We start from the raw sequence: 16949 nt of genomic DNA, 5'->3' as shown, positions 1-16949 counted from the left end.
TTAATTTTATGGTAGATTTTATTTAAATGAAATGGATGGACCTTTGTGTCCATTACATTACCAGTCATTTGTGAATAGCATTGGAGATGCCCATGGGCTTAGCAGGTAGTATCATACTGTGGTACCAGCTGCTATCAAGGATGTTAGGGACATGTCTCACACAGACCTATATTTTGTGCATATGTTGTAACTAGTGATTAGGATTCATTATAAATGCAAAAAAATTTTAAAACTAGTCTGTTGTTTTTCACTCCTGTGGATCACAGAAGGCAATAGAAGTCTTTGGATGGGCTACAGAACAATAGCGATGCAGCTGGGAAAGAAGACACTGCACATTTAGTAGAAAATGGAAGAAACATTAGATGATTGTCAATCTTCATTGGTCTGGAGATCCATGCAAGATCTCATCTTGTGGGTTAAGGATTATTCTAAGAATATGCCCAGAACAACACAGGAGGGCCTGGTCATGACCTTAAGCCATCTGAAAAAACAGCCTCAAAGCTTAATATTAAAAACACACTATGCTATTATGGATTAAAATCATGCAGGGCTTGCAAGGTTGCTCTGCTCATGCCAGCACATGTCTAGGTTTGGTTGAAGTTCCCCCACTGGGATGGCAGAAGGTCATGTGATCAGATGACACCAAAATAGAACTTTTTAGTATCAATTCCACTTACCGATTTTGAAGGAGGAAGAAGTACAAACCTAAGAACACATTCCAAAATATGAAGCATAGGGGAGGAAACCTCATACTTTGTGGATGGTTTTCTACAAAGGAAAAGGGAGACTTCACCATACTGAAGGGAGGATGGGTAGGGCCAGATATAGCAACATTTTGGACAAACACCTCCCTATTTAATAAGAGCATTGAAGATTGGTCATGGTTGGTTCTTCCATTATAACCCAAAACACACAGCCAAGGCAATTATGGAGCCATAGGAAGCATTTGAAGGTCCTGGAGTTGTCTCTGAACCAAATCATTCTTTGGAGGGAGTGTCCAGTGATAGCCTTGAAACCTGACAGATCTGGTGAAGGTCTGTATGGAGGACTGGGTCAAAATCCCTGCTGCAGTGTGTGCAAGCTTGGTCAAGAAATACAGGAAATGTCCTCTGTGATTTGTTCCTGTACCAAATATTAAGTCCTGTTTTTTCTATTTTATCAAATATTTTATTTTCTACTTTTCACTGAAAATGGTGTTCCATCAATCGACCCCATTTTTGGCCCCGTTCCTGCGAATGTAACAATGATCCATTGATGTGTACTTGGCACCGTAGGGACATTTTTCAGTCTCCAATGTTTAGCAGTAACTGATAAGAGAGCCAGTGTCATCATGACATCCATTCTCTGCTCTATTGTGATGCCAACACTGTGGTCTCTTGAGTCTCCTGCTCCCGCTCTTTGAAACAAGTAATGTAATGCAGCACAGACCTACGTCCACTTTGGACAGACAGCAAAGATGTATTCAGAGGATTTTTGAAGTATGCATTACCTTAATTTGCATAACATTCATTGGGCCCATTTATCATGCACAACAGATGCTGCATCTGCCAGGAGGCTTCCGGCCTCCCGATAAATCTTGGCGGGCTGCTGCAATGTGCGGGCTGCTGCAATGAACTAGCATAGAATTGTGCCCCAGGCTAAAGGTAGTGCCCACTGCATGGTCTAGCACTACAACCTCCCAAGCCGAACCGATGTAGAGGGCGTAATGTAGTTAAAATGACTGGGAATCACAGCTTGCATGCCTGTTTTCAAGTGTATAAACTGTGATAGCCCCCCCCCCCTCCCGAATTATGTTGAACAATGTACCAGTTGTCGGCTTTTGCACGTTATATTTAAGAAGTGTCCATGACACACGTGTTGTATGCGGCTGTATTATTTTTCATGTGACACTAATGCCCTATTTTATTGTATCAAAAAATCCTACCTTGCATTGGTAGGATCGCTGGAATACCAAATTTATATAGCTTTTATTATGCTTTTTAAAAAATTAATAACTTCTTTCTTCATTTTGCCCTATCCTGACACTCATACTTCAGTGCATGGAGTAATTTTTTTTCGGTACGTGAAGACTTTTCCACTGTCCAATTCCAATTTTGATCACTTGTTATAAACATTTTTATGTGTTTCTAAATGGGGAAAAAGTGGAGTTTTGGACATTTCGGAGATATTTAACATTACTGTGTTTACCGCCGAAATAACCGTTTTTATATGTTGATGGATGGGGACTACCAGTATGTTTTTGAAGTTCTTTAACTCTTGGGGGTCTGATCATTCCTAGAATATACTGCAATACTACAGTATTGCAATTTATGGAGAATTGCCATGAATCTTGCCGAATGACAGACTCCAGACTGCCATGGGATGGAGCGCCACTCCTGATGGCGTCAAGGGGATTGATGATCCCATCCCCGATGGCAGCACAGGCAGTGCAGTTTAAATACCGTATATACTCGAGTATAAGCCGACCCGAGTATAAGCCGAGACCCCTAATTTTACCACAAAAAAATGGGAAAACCTATTGACTCGAGTATAAGCCGAGGGTGTAGTATACAGCCAGCTAGCCCCCTGTAGTATACAACCAGCCAGCCAGCCCCTGTAGTATACAGCCTGTCCCAAGTAGTATACAATCAGCCTGCCCCCATGAAGTATACAGCCTGCCCCCATGAAGTATACAGCCTGCCCCCAAAAAGTATACAGCCTGCCCCCAAAAAGTATACAGCCTGCCCCAAAAAGTATACAGCCTGCCCTCAGTATGCCTAGTGAATAATAAAAAAATAAACTTAATACTCACCCTCCGACGATACTCACCTTTGATGCTTAGTGGCGGCTCCCGGTCCATGGCGCGGGTTCCCGGTCCTCGGCGGCTGCTCCTGGTCCTCGGCGGCGGCTCCTGGTCCTCGGCGGCAGCTCCCGATCCTCTGCGGCAGCTCCCGATCCTCTGCGGCGGCTTTTCTTTTCTATCTTCACGTGCCGGCAGTCGCGTCCATGCGACTTGCCGGTGGGCGCACAGTGCAATGCGGCGGTGTCAGGGGCGACACCGCTACATCATATTGTGCGCCCGCCGGCAATTCGCATAGACGCGACTGCCGGCACGTAAAGATAGAAGAGAGAAGCCGCCGCAGAGGATCGGGAGCTGCCGCCGAGGATCAGGAGCCGCCGCCGAGGACCGGGAGCCGGAGGGTGAGTATTAATTTTTTTTTTATTAACTCGTGTATTTTTTTTTTTTTTATTAACTCGTGTATAAGCCGAGATGAGGTTTTTCAGCACATTTTTTGTGCTGAAAAACTACTATTCTAGTTAGTAGATTAAATATAATTCTTTCTTGCTATGCACTTCATAACAAACTTCTCACATGATAAGTAGGGAAACTGCAGTTAAAATGTAAATCCCACATAGTGGATCCAATTTATACAAATACCACAGTGAATGAAGATCACAGTGGCAATCTACTTCTGTCAACATGTTAATTATTGCTGCTGTTTCTACCTATGAGATTGAACCTCAGCAAATGCCTCTGTCCTACCAATTTGTCATAGGAATTTTGTCTGGTTTCTACTGAAGTTGTAATAACTGCATACTGTGATACTGAATCATGTTTCCACAGTCATAGTGTGGACTGCTGGCAAAGTCTTAACCCAAGGTGGTAGAAACCCCTGGCCAAAAAAACTGATTGGGGCCCTCAATTAAATCCAGGTAACATTAATGCCCGAAAGCTGAATAGATCTTTATTTTTATAGTGCCATCAAATTACAGCTTATTGAGAAACTCAAAATTTACACCTCAGCTGCTGTAGAACCTCATAATACACACCTAGGCTGCTGCACATCATAATGTACCCTGCACGCCCCAGTTTTTTTCACCTAACAGATCAGGACACTGCTCCTATTTCGATTGTCCTAGGAGTGCACACATGGAAGATCCGCCCATCACCAGTGAGGCTCCGCCCACTTACTCAAGAAGCTGCACGTTATTTAAGGATTGTACAGGGCATTTATTACTTCCAGCACTACTCACCACTGGCAGTATCATTGTCTTCAGGGTTAGAAAGCTTTCACCAAGTATTAAACTGAGGCTCAAAATCAAAAAACCAGCACCAGTTTTCCAGGATGGTGAGTGTCTTTTCTTCTCACAGTCATTATATTGTAATTATACAAGTAGTTAACCAGTTACATCGGAATACAATGTCATTTCTGTAGACATCGCCTGGAGCTTTTTTTTAAGTTTTCCACTCCAAGACCTGTAAGATGGGTGTGTTTTGTGTGACCAATCATACTTCCTAATTGTGTTATTTAATATTCCTCATAACTTATGAAAAGCAAGGGGATAAAGAGGTACAATTGACAAGAGAGGAAGGTCTATCCTCTCTTTATAGGTTTTGTTTTTGGTGTGTTCAGTGCACATAAATGAAATGTACCCTCTAATCTGCATCTCTGATGATCATATTTAGACCAAATGTAGATTAGATTTTTTTTACATCTGTTAAAATATTTAAATCTTCAGAAAATCTTGTTACATTCTATCAGCTGTAACTATACCTATTTATTCTAGTTTTACATTTTTAAAAATGTGTTAAAATTATCACCAGAGTAATTTATAATAATCTCATGGATTTGCTCAGTTATGTACACTTTGTTCCTCATCTTGACTGGAAAATAACAGAAATGTTGATATTTTTGTTTATAGTTTAAACAGGAAAAACGGAAATGAGTATTCAGACCCTTTTTCTGTGACATTCATATTTAGCTTAAATGCTGTCCATTACCTTCTGATCCTCCTTAACCGGTTCAGGACCGGGCTCTTTCCTGTTTTTTCATTTTCATTTTTCACTCCCAACCTTCAAAAATCTATAACTTTTTTATTTTTACACATAAAAAAAAAAGTGTGATGGCTTGTTTTCTGCGTAACAAATTGCACTTCATAGTGATGGTATTGAATATTCAATGCTATGTACTGGGAAGCGGGAAAAAAATTCCAAATGCAGTGAAAATGGTGAAAAAACGCATTTGCGCCATTTTCTTGTTGGCTTGGATATTACGGCTTTCACTGCACGCCCCAAATGACATGTCTACTTTATTATTTGGGTCAATATGATTACGCAGATACCAAAATTGTGTAGGTTTTATAATGTTTTCATACATTTACAAAAATTAAAATCTCCTGTTCAAATTTTCTTTTTTGATTTTGCCATCTTCTGTGCGCTAATAACTTTTTTATACTTTGTTGTATGGAGCTGTGGTGTCATTTTTTGCGACATTTGATAATGTTTTCAATGATATAATTTTTCGGACTGTACGACCTTTTGATCACTTTTTATAGATTTTTTTTATATTTTTGAAAATGGCAAAAAAGTGCCATTTTCAACTTTGGGCGTTATTTTCCGTTATGGGGGTTAAATGCATTGAAAAACTGTTAATATATTTTGATAGATCGGGCATTTTTGGTTGTGTCGATACCTAATGTGTTTATGATTTTGACTGTTTATTTATATCTTTATCAGTTCTAGGGAAAGGGGGGTGATTTGAATTTTTAGGTTTCTTTATTATAATTTTTTAAAACTTTTTTTTATTTTTATTTTTACTGTTTTTCAGACTCCCTAGGGTACATTAACCCTAGGTTGTCTGATCGATCCTATCATATACTGCCATATTACAGTACAGTATGGCAGTATATGGGGATTTTCCTCCTCATTCATTACAATGTGCTATCAGCACATTGTAATGAAGAGGTTAAAACGAAATAGCCTCGGGTCTTTGTATCTGAAAATCTGCTGACATTGCTCTTGGCATTTTGGATAATAAAATTAAGGAATCTCTCATTCCCAAATATCCCAATACAGCCATCTTTTATGCTTTGCCAAAATCACATAAAGAATGCGTCTATGGCACGGGCTCCCCTTTGGAACATACTTCAACCTTTTGTTAAAGACTCTTTTGAAATGTTAAAGATAATGGACTCAATTGTATGGGAAAAACATTTCCACCGGATTAACTGCGATGTGGTGTCATTTTACACATGTATCCCACATAATTTAGCTATTCAAACTATTCCATATCGTCTTGAAAAGTACAGTATTTTCACGAAATTACAGATTTAATTCATACTGGATGTATTAGATTTTTTAGTAACTATTTATTTTTCTTTTGACAATGATTTCTCTCTTCAACATCAAAGGTTGCCCCTATGGGCTAGAGATTTGGCCAATTGCAGCGTTTTTGGGCTAAAAAACATGTTTTAGCTCCTTTCTCTTCCCCCAGTGGCACAATTTTGGTTTGGTATCGCTGGAGAGAGGAGCAGAGCGTTACTGTGTCCACTGAAACACATTTTTCCTATCTGATCCCTATCTATCCCTATCTGTTCCTTCCTGCATCCAGTTTGTTCCCTGTGTGATCACCTTTCATGATCACACTTGTCTTCCATTTTCCCATCTCCTGTCCGTCCCTTCTGAACCCAAACGCACTTTTCAGTGCGCTGTGTTAGTGTTGTTCCGCATTTGACGCACTTTTCAGTGTGCCATGTGAATAGCGCTGCACAGTATCTTTAGCGGTAGTTAGGGCAGTTAGGTGGTTTTGTAGCGCCTTTTTGCGCGGTGCATATAGGTTTTTTTTTGGTGCCTGGTATTATTTTTTTCCAGCGCCATAGGTGTATCCGTAGATGGGTGCACTTATCTAATTTTTGTGTGTGCCATCTGTGTGGCTTCTCCGTGTAGTTTGGTGTGCATTATTTTTTCTGTGTGCCATCTGTGTGGCTTGTTCGTGTGGTTTGGTGCGCATTATCAATTTTTTTTTTGTGTTGCATTTGTGTGGCTTGTCCATGTGGTTTGATGCGCATTAATTTTTCTGTGTGCCATCTGGGTGGCTTGTCCTTTTGTTTTGGTGCCCAATATTTAATTTTTTGTGTGTGTGCCGGCTAGACAGTTTATTCGTGTAGTTGCTTGTACATCATCTAATTTTTCTTGTTTCTGGTGCACATTCTTATTTTTTGTGTGGAATGTCTCAGAAGACGTACACCATGTTGGAGGCATATAACATGTTTGCCTCTGACACTGAGTCAGCAAGTGGGGATGATGTCCCCTTTTACCTATCATCATCCTCTGGCTCATCTTCCAGTGACCTGGAAGGACCCCCGAGAAGGCGTTATAGGGTTCCTGTGCCTGGGACTTCTATGATTGAAGTGCCTGAGCCTTATCAGGCTCGCTTGGGGTATCTGTTGAGGGTTGGAAAAGGGATAAAAATCTTATCCAAATTCTGGATGAATAAAGTGTGGTGCATACTTGAAATCTGGAACAGTTTTAGGCACATCGTGGCTAAAATACATTTTTTGATGTAGAGTGAATCCATCTTGTCAGTTCTTGGTTTACCTTGGATCTGAGTGAGATTTATAAAAATCCATGCCCCTTCAGATGTCCACATTTCAATAACTGGGAAGGACTGCCCCATGGCCCTCCCTGGTCATTGGAGGCTGATATTTAGATGAATAAAATAAAACATATTTAATTATACTTTTATTAAACGAAATAGTTTATTGCTGACAAGAATGAGGAATATTTACAGTATTAATAATGTAAAGCTTTTATTTCCAGAAATACTCTTTCGCTGCTTTCTTGGGTGCCGGGATCTTTTTGGGTATTTGTGATGCAGCCTGCTTTATAACCAAAACCTTTGAACCAAACGAAAAGGATCCTGGAGGTAAGCATTTAATTGCACCAACATATTCCTTGGTTGGATACTTTCAGAAAATAGACAAATTATTATTCATACTTCCTGCATTAAATTTTAGAATAGTCTACCAATATATGCAAATCAGGGTCGGGACAAGGTATTTTGGTGCCCTAGGCAGCCAAGACAAATGGTGCTCTGCCCCTTCCCATGGAACTTTGTGTTGTGCTGTGGTCAGGGATGTATGGAGAGTGTTCATGGGCATGTGTCAGACTATGACCATGCATATTACACATATATGCAGTTACAATGAGATGATTATGTTTATATAAACAAGCAACAAACCAAATTTATGTATAAATATATATGGCCAGGAATAGTACATATATAAAGGTATGATCATCTATATTCAAAAATAGAATATGGGATGTTTCAAACCCCCATAAATTACCATTCGCAAGACCATGAACAACCATTGATTGCCATATATATATGAGTGCTAATGATACCATTGATTTACATTATGGTACCATACAATTTTTGCTTAGTTAGTTTGTTTGACAATGCCTGATACTTCTCATCCATGCAGTTTGGGGCCTTCAACAGGGGTCTGGAGGCCACCATATTCTAATTGCTGACACATGTCCATCAAGTTCAACCAAGGAAGGGATTGGATGAGGAACGGATTTAGGAGAAACAATTCAATACAACATAACCATCAATGCTATTTAGATGTAAAAATGCATCTAGGCCCTTCTTGAAGCTCTCTGCTGTTCCTGCAGTGACCATCGCCTGAGGCAGGCTATTCCACAGATTGACAGTTCTCAAAGTAAAATAACCCTGTCTTCTCTGGTGATTAAACCTTGTTTCCTTCATATGGAGACAGTACTCCCTTGTCTTTTGATTTCATTTAATGTGAAACAACTTTCCACCATATTTTTTGTATAGACCATTCATATATTTATATAAATTAATCATGTCCCCTCATAGTCGTCTCTTTTCCATACTAAATAAATCTAGTTGTTTTAATCTTTCCTCATAACTGAGAGCCTCCATACCCCTTATCATTTTTGTGGTTATTCGTTGAACCCTCTCCAGCACCATCTTTTTTGGACCGATGCCCAGAACTGGACAGCATACTACAGGTGAGGCTGAACCAATACCTTCTACAGTGGTAATCCTATCCCGAGAATCCATACCACTTTTGATACATGACAAGATCTTGCTGACTTTAGAGGCAGCTGATTGACATTGCATGTTGTTATTTAATTTATGTCCTACTAGTACGCCCAGGTCCTTCTCAATAAAGGACTCTCTCAGAGTTACTCCCCCAAGGACATATGTTGCCTGATGATTATTAGACACCAGGTGCATAATCTTAAATTTATAAACATTTGTCAAATGGATGACCAAACACTCAGTTTGTCCAAGTCATTCTGAAGCCTATGAGCATCCTCCATAGACTGTATTACACTACACAGCTTGGTGACATCTGCAAAAATAGACACAGTGGGGCTCATTTACTAAGGGTCCTTACTTTTGTAAGGTTTCCCAAATATTTCCGATTTGCACCGAATTTCCCCGGGATTTTGGCGCACGCGATCAGATTTTGGCACATCGGCGCTGGCTTTCACGCGACAGAAATCGGGGGTGGTGGCCATCGAACAACCCGACGGGTTCGGAAAACCCACTGAATTTAAATAATTTTGTGTGGCAAGATCAGCACTTACATGAACCTGGAAGAAGTAGGTGAACTCTGGCAGACCTCGGTGCAGCAGCGACACCTGGTGGATATGGGGCGCATGGACCTTAGTGAATCCCGGCAAACTTAATCCTCGTCGGAGAACACGCTGCTGGATCGCGACTGGACCGGGTAAGTAAATGTGCCCCAGTGCTATTAATTCCTACTTCTTTATCATTAATAAATATATTAACCCCTTACCGACATGTGACGTAATAGTACGTCACATGTCGGGTCCCGGTACATGGAGAGGGTTCGCGGGCCGAGCCCTCTCCATAGCCGGTAAGTCTTTGCTGCATATTGCAGCAAAGGCTTACCGGTAACACCCGCGATCGGTGCCGGCATCTTTCCGTGGATCGTCGCTCCCCGTGACGTCATCGGGGAGCAGCGATCCGTCACCATGGTAATTTCGGGTCTCACGAAGACCCGAAGCTACTTCGGGTTAACCCATTCATTACCATGTGCTGTCAGCACTTGGTAATGTATGAGTAGTAAAATCCCCATATACTGCCATACTGTAGTATGGCAGTATATGATAGGATAGATCAGACAACCTAGGGTTAAAGTACCCTAGGGAGTCTGAAAAATAGTAAAAATAAAAATAAAAAAAAAAGTTAAAATAAAAAAATTATAATAAAAAAAACTAAAAATTCAAATCACCCTCCTTTCCCTAGAATTGATATAAATATAAATAAACAGTAAAAATCATAAACACATTAGGTATTGCCGCGTCCGATAATGCCAGATCTATCAAAATATGATAACGTTTTTTCACTGCGTCTAACCCCGTAACGGAAAATCGCGCCCAAAGTCGAAAATGGCACTTTTTTGCCATTTAAATTTTTTTTTTTAATTATCTAAAAAGTGATCAAACGGTCGTACAGTCCTAAAAATTATAACATTGTAAACGTCATCAAAATCCGCAAAAAACAACACCACCCACAGCTCCATACACCAAAGTATGAAAAAGTTATTAGCCCCAGAAGATGGCAAAATCCCCCAAAAAAATTTTGTATTTTTTTTTTAAATGTATGAAAACATTATAAAACCTATACATATTTGGTATCCCCGTAATCGTACCGACCCAAAGAATAAAGTAGACATGTCATTTGGGGTGCACAGTGAAATCCGTAAAATCCAAGCCCACAAGAATACGGCACAAATGCGTTTTTTTACCATTTTCACTGCATTTGGAATTTTTTTTTGCCGCTTCCCGGTACACGGCATGAAATATTAAATACCACCATTTTGTGTAATTTGTTTCGCAGAAAATAAGCCATCACACAGCTCTGTACATGGAAAAATAAAAAAGTTACAGATTTTTGAATGTGAGGAGTGAAAAATGAAAACGCAAAATCAAAAAAGGGCCGCGGCGGAAGGGGTTAAATAGTAGTGGGCCAAGCACAGACCCTTGGGGTACGCCGCTCATACATAACTGATGACCATTCCGAGTAGGAATCATTGACCACAACTCTCTGGATACGATCATTCAAGCAGTTTTCAATCCAATTGCAAATGATTCCTGCCAAAGCAATAGACCTTACTTCTACTCCGGAGTGAGCCCTCTTCACACAGACATGGGAGGGGAGGGGTAATTTATCATTGGCTTTCCGGGGCTTTTTTGGCATAAAAAAAGTCTCAAAGTAGTGACAGCTTTTTTTGAGACTTTTTGCTGCTAAAAAGTCTCACAGGACTATTTGAGACTTGGAACTACTGCTATTGCAAAGCCAGATTTATGACTTGAGACATTTGCAAGAAGTCTCATAGTTACTCCAGTCCCCTGTGCTGGAACTTGTTATGCATTTTGAGACTTTCTGGGGACTTTTTGAAAAAATTAATCAGAAAATAGACCATAAGAACTTATATTTAAGGGCCAAAGCCACTGATGGGCAGCGGCGCTCTAAAAATTAATATAGAACTCTCCCAAAGAGTCTGCCTAATGTTAAATAACCCCCATGGTGTTGGCTGCATATTGCAGCAAATGCCCACTGCTAACACCTTGATCACTGCTAGCATAACCTTTTATAACCCAGGTATTGGAAGTTCAACATGAGGTGGCTTGAGACAGCGTAAGGGTCTTTGTGGACAGAAGAAGAACTAAGCCATAAATGCCTACATTGCTATTACACATGGAAACTAAGGCCATCCTGACAAGAAGACACTGAGGACAGCTGTATGTCATTGTCCCCTGGGGATTTTCCCAGATTTGGGGGGAGAGCAAAGCCTCAAATTACTTGTCCTGCAAGTTTGTGTGATAAGAATTTTTGGAAGCAAGGAGGCCACCTATTGACTCTACATCATCATCGGATTGGCCAAGACAGTGGTTGAGGTAGTTTGAGGATGGGCAATGTGTGTGAGATATGAGTGTATGTATATAAGATTGTATATAGATCTTTAGTTAGAGCACTTCCTCCCCTCACCATCTATGTATATTTCCCTGTATTGTACCCTTAATAAATCCCCTATAAAGATCCATTGAATATTGTTGTCAATATAATATTAATTGACACCCCAAAACCAAGCAGATTTTATACCAGGTATTAACCCTTTGATTGCTGCCAGCGGCACATGGATGCTACCACCTTTGTGTTGATCAGTGCTCCCTGTTACATTATTGGGGCGCGACGATCTTTTGCCATGACAGCCCCGGGTCTTTATAAGATAACAAAAACCTAAATATTTCAAATCACCCTTTCCTTAGAAGTGGTTGTAGTGATGCCTCAAACACATGCCAGCAGGGCAGGGACGATTTAGCCTTTTTGCTGCCTGAAGCAAAAAATGTAATCCCCCCCCCCCCAGCACTTTATACCCTGATCCCCTGCAACAAACTGTTTCCTAACATGCTGATAGTATACCTACACAGCCCGCTGGCTGCCGCTATCTCACACACTAGTATCAGTCAGTGTGACGATTTGCTCCCTCAGGAAGACAACTTAATTGTGACTTCTTCCGGCCATCGTTTATCACTATTTATTATACATTATCATATATTATTATCACTAGAGATGAGCGAGCACTAAAATGCTCGGGTACTCGTTATTCGAGACGAACTTTTCCCGATGCTCGAGTGCTCGTCTCGAATAACGAGCCCCATTGAAGTCAATGGGAGACTCGAGCATTTTTCAAGGGGACCAAGGCTCTGCACAGGGAAGCTTGGCCAAACACCTGGGAACCTCAGAAAAGGATGGAAACACCACGGAAATGGACAGGAAACAGCAGGGGCAGCATGCATGGATGCCTCTGAGGCTGCTTAATCGCACCATTATGCCAAAATTATGGGCAACAGCATGGCCATGACAGAGTGACAGAATGAAGCTAGATAGCATGTAAAACATCCAATAATTGACCCTGACACTATAGGGGACGGCATGCAGAGGCAGCGGCAGCAGCGGCAGGCTAGAGAGTGGCATGGCGACATACTCTAAATGGACTCAGGCTTCAAACCAATGGGTGGCAGAGAGGAACCAAAGGAGGTGAGCAAGAAGCGCTCAAATAATATCGGTACATGATAAAAGTTTGCCAGTATATTTTGTGGATTACACAGCAGGGTGGCGACAAAGTTAACATGGAAGCCATGAAAACAACCCAAAATTCTGCCTGACACAGCTCTTTTGATAAGGGGACCATGTATGGAGGCAGTGAACTAGTAGTAGATTAAAGGTGCTGCAGTTAAAACTATGTTAGTTGGATCTTGGCATGGAGCTGGCGCTCCGCTGCCAGGCGAGCTTTCGCCAATCCAAGCCCCTGTCTCTAGGCTACTCCCCAAACAGCACTTCTAAGAACCTTTTGTATAAGATCAAGTGTAGTAGCGCTCTTATAAGTTTGGGATATGGCGGGTGAGGGGAATGTAAACAGATGCGCAAGAAGCGCATGATGCGCATGGAGCTGGCGCTCCGCTGCCAGGTGAGCTTTCGCCAATCCAAGCCCCTGTCTCTAGGCTACTCCCCAAACAGCACTTCTAAGAACCTTTTGTATAAGATCAAGTGTAGTAGCGTTCTTATAAGTTTAGGATATGGCGGGTGAGGGGAATGTAAACAGATGCGCAAGAAGCGCTGAAATAATATCGGTAAATGATAAAAGTTTGCAAGTATATTTTGTGGATTACACAGCAGGGTGGCGACAAAGTTAACAAGTTTGATGTGGAATGCCCTGTAATAGCTCTTGGGCGGTGTGCCTTTTATCGCCTAGGCTCAGCAGTTTGAGCACCGCCTGCTGTCGCTTAGCGACGGCACTGCTGCTGTGCCTAGAGCTACCGACTGATGGCGCCATGGCCACGGATGGTAATTCGGAGGAGGAGGAGGTGGAGGAGGGGTGGGAGGAGGAGGAGGTATACTAGACCTTTGAGACCTGGACCGAGGTAGGCCCCGCAATTCTCTGCGTCGGCAGTATATGACCAGCCCCAGGGTCAGACTCGGTCCCAGCCTGCACCAAGTTAAGTGTAGTAGCGTTCTTATAAGTTTGGGATATGGCGGGTGAGGGGAATGTAAACAGATGCGCAAGAAGCGCATGATGCGCATGGAGCTGGCGCTCCGCTGCCAGGCGAGCTTTCGCCAATCCAAGCCCCTGTCTCTAGGCTACTCCCCAAACAGCACTTCTAAGAACCTTTTGTATAAGATCAAGTGTAGTAGCGTTCTTATAAGTTTAGGATATGGCGGGTGAGGGGAATGTAAACAGATGCGCAAGAAGCGCAAAAATAATATTGGTAAATGATAAAAGTTTGCCAGTATATTTTGTGGATAACACAGCAGGGTGGCGACAAAGTTAACAACTTTGATGTGGAATCCATGAAAACAACCCAAATTTCTGCCTGACACACCTCGTTTGATAAGGGGACGATGTATGGAGGCAGCTATATGGACGACTTTTGGAGGTAGCAATGGAGACAACGTGTGGAGGCTGCTATGCAGACAATTTAATTTGGATAGTGCCTGTATGTAGCAGTCCAAAAAGTTTTCAAACCAGAGGAGCAGGTAGGTGGCCCTCCAGAAAAATGAAATAGATTGAGTGCCTGTATGTGGCAGTCCAAAAAAGTTTTCAAACCAGAGGAGCGGGTAGGTGGCCCTCCAGAAAAATGAAATAGATTGAGTGCCTGTATGTGGCAGTCCAAAAAAGTTTTCAAACCAGAGGAGCAGGTAGGTGGCCCTCCAGTAAAATGGAATAGATTGAGTGCCTGTATGTGGCAGACGGCAGTCCAAAAAAGTTTTCAAACCAGAGGAGCGGGTAGGTGGCCCTCCAGAAAAATTGAATAGATTGAGTGCCTGTATGTGGCAGTCCAAAAAACTTTTCAAACCAGAGGAGCAGGTAGGTGGCCCTCCAGTAAAATGGAATAGATTGAGTGCCTGTATGTGGCAGTCCAAAAAAGTTTTCAAACCAGAGGAGCAGGTAGGTGGCCCTCCAGAAAAATTGATTAGATTGAGTGCCTGTATGTGGCACTCCCAAAAATTGTTTAAAACAGAGGACCGGGTAGGTGGCCCTCCAGAAAAATTAAATGCATAAAGTACTATAGCTAGAGCCAGTGGGCCCTGTCAAAAAATAGCCAGTTTCCTCTGCTTTACTGTACAAAGAGGAGGAGAAGGAGGAAAATGAGGAGGGGGAGGAGTGGATAAATTATTCAGGTTGAGCTTCCTTCACCTGGTGGAGATTGGAAATTATGAGAAATCCAGGCTTTATTCATCTTGATAAGCGTCAGCCTGTCAGCGCTGTCAGTCGACAGGCGTGTACGCTTATCGGTGATGATGCCACCAGCTGCACTGAAAACCCGCTCTGACAAGACGCTAGCGGCAGGGCAGGCAAGAACCTCCAAGGCGTAGAGCGCCAGTTCGTGCCACATGTCCAGCTTTGAAACCCAGTAGTTGTAGGGAGCTGTGTGATCATTTAGGACGATGGTATGGTCAGCTACGTACTCCCTCACCATCTTTCTGTAAAGATCAGCCCTACTCTGCCGAGACTGGGGACAGGTGACAGTGTCTTGCTGGGGTGACATAAAGCTGGCAAAAGCCTTGTAAAGCGTACCCTTGCCAGTGCTGGACAAGCTGCCTGCTCGCCTACTCTCCCTCGCTACTTGTCCCGCAGAACTACGCACTCTGCTGCTAGCGCTGTAAGAAGGGAAATACTGTTTCAGCTTGTGAACCAGGGCCTGCTGGTATTCATGCATTCTCACACTCCTTTCCTCTCCAGGGATGAGAGTGGAAAGATTTTGCTTGTACCGTGGGTCCAGGAGAGTGAACACCCAGTAATCGGTGCTGGAATAAATTCCTTGAACGCGAGGGTCACGGGATAGGCAGCCTAGCATGAAATCTGCCATATGCGCCAGAGTACCAACGCGTAAGAATTCACTCCCCTCACTGGCCTGACTGTCCATTTCCTCCTCCTCCAACTCCTCCAACTCCTCTTCTTCTGCCCATACACGCTGAACAGTGAAGGACTCAACAATGGTCCCCTCTTGTGTCTCGCCAACATTCTCCTCCTCTTCCTCCTCATCCTCATCCTCCTCCACCTCCACCTCCTCCGATATGCGCTGAGAAATAGACCTAAGGGTGCTTTGGCTATCAACAAGGGAATCTTCTTCCCCCGTCTCTTGTGACGAGCGCAAAGCTTCCGACTTCATGCTGATCAGAGAGTTTTTCAACAGGCCAAGCAGCGGGATGGTGAGGCTGATGATGGCGGCATCGCCACTGACCATCTGTGTTGACTCCTCAAAGTTACTCAGCACCTGACAGATATCAGACATCCACGTCCACTCCTCATTGTAGACTTGAGGAAGCTGACTGACCTGACTACCAGTTCTGGTGGAAGTTGACATCTGGCAGTCTACAATCGCTCGGCGCTGCTGGTAAACTCTGGATAACATGGTCAGTGTTGAATTCCACCTCGTGGGCACGTCGCACAACAGTCGGTGAGCGGGCAGTTGGAGGCGGCGCTGCGCTGCCCTGAGAGTGGCAGCATCTGTGCTGGACTTCCTGAAATGCGCACAGATGCGGCGCACCTTCGTGAGCAAATCAGACAGATTGGGGTATGTCTTGAGGAAACGCTGAATTATCAGATTTAACACATGGGCCAGGCATGGCACATGTGTCAGTCTGCCGAGTTGCAGAGCCGCCACCAGGTTACGGCCGTTGTCACACACAACCATGCCTGGCTTCAGGTTCAGCGGTGCCAGCCACAGATCAGTCTGCGCCGTGATGCCCTGTAATAGTTCTTGGGCGGTGTGCCTTTTATCGCCTAGGCTCAGCAGTTTGAGCACCGCCTGCTGTCGCTTAGCGACGGCACTGCTGCTGTGCCTAGAGCTACCGACTGATGGCGCCATGCCCACGGATGGTAGTTCGGAGGAGGAGGTGGAGGAGGGGTGGGAGGAGGAGGAGGCATAGTAGGCCTGAAACACCTCGACCGAGGTAGGCCCCGCAATCCTCGGCGTCGGCAGTATATGGCCAGCCGCAGGGTCAGACTCGGTCCCAGCCTCCACCAAGTTAACCCAATGTGCCGTCAGCGATATATAGTGGCCCTGCCCGGCAGCACTCGTCCACGTGTCCGTGGTCAGGTGGACCTTGTCAGAA

At 43.2% G+C, this 16949-nt stretch overlaps 1 protein-coding gene across 1 annotated transcript in view; it reads left to right on the top strand.

Moving 5' to 3' along the window:
* Nucleotides 1–3986: 3986 nt before the first annotated feature.
* LOC140106393 (beta-microseminoprotein-like) overlaps nt 3987–16949 on the top strand; it is a 28445-nt gene continuing 15482 nt past the window's right edge. Inside the window, exons 1-2 of the mRNA XM_072130818.1 lie at nt 3987–4109; nt 7580–7685. Coding sequence (XP_071986919.1) covers nt 4107–4109; nt 7580–7685 — 109 coding nt within the window. The 5' untranslated portion in view covers nt 3987–4106. The remainder of the gene's footprint in view (nt 4110–7579; nt 7686–16949) is intronic.

This window comes from Engystomops pustulosus, chromosome 11 (assembly GCF_040894005.1).
Source record: "Engystomops pustulosus chromosome 11, aEngPut4.maternal, whole genome shotgun sequence".
Lineage (NCBI taxonomy): Eukaryota > Metazoa > Chordata > Amphibia > Anura > Leptodactylidae > Engystomops > Engystomops pustulosus.
This window is presented reverse-complemented; position numbering and strand designations above follow the sequence as displayed.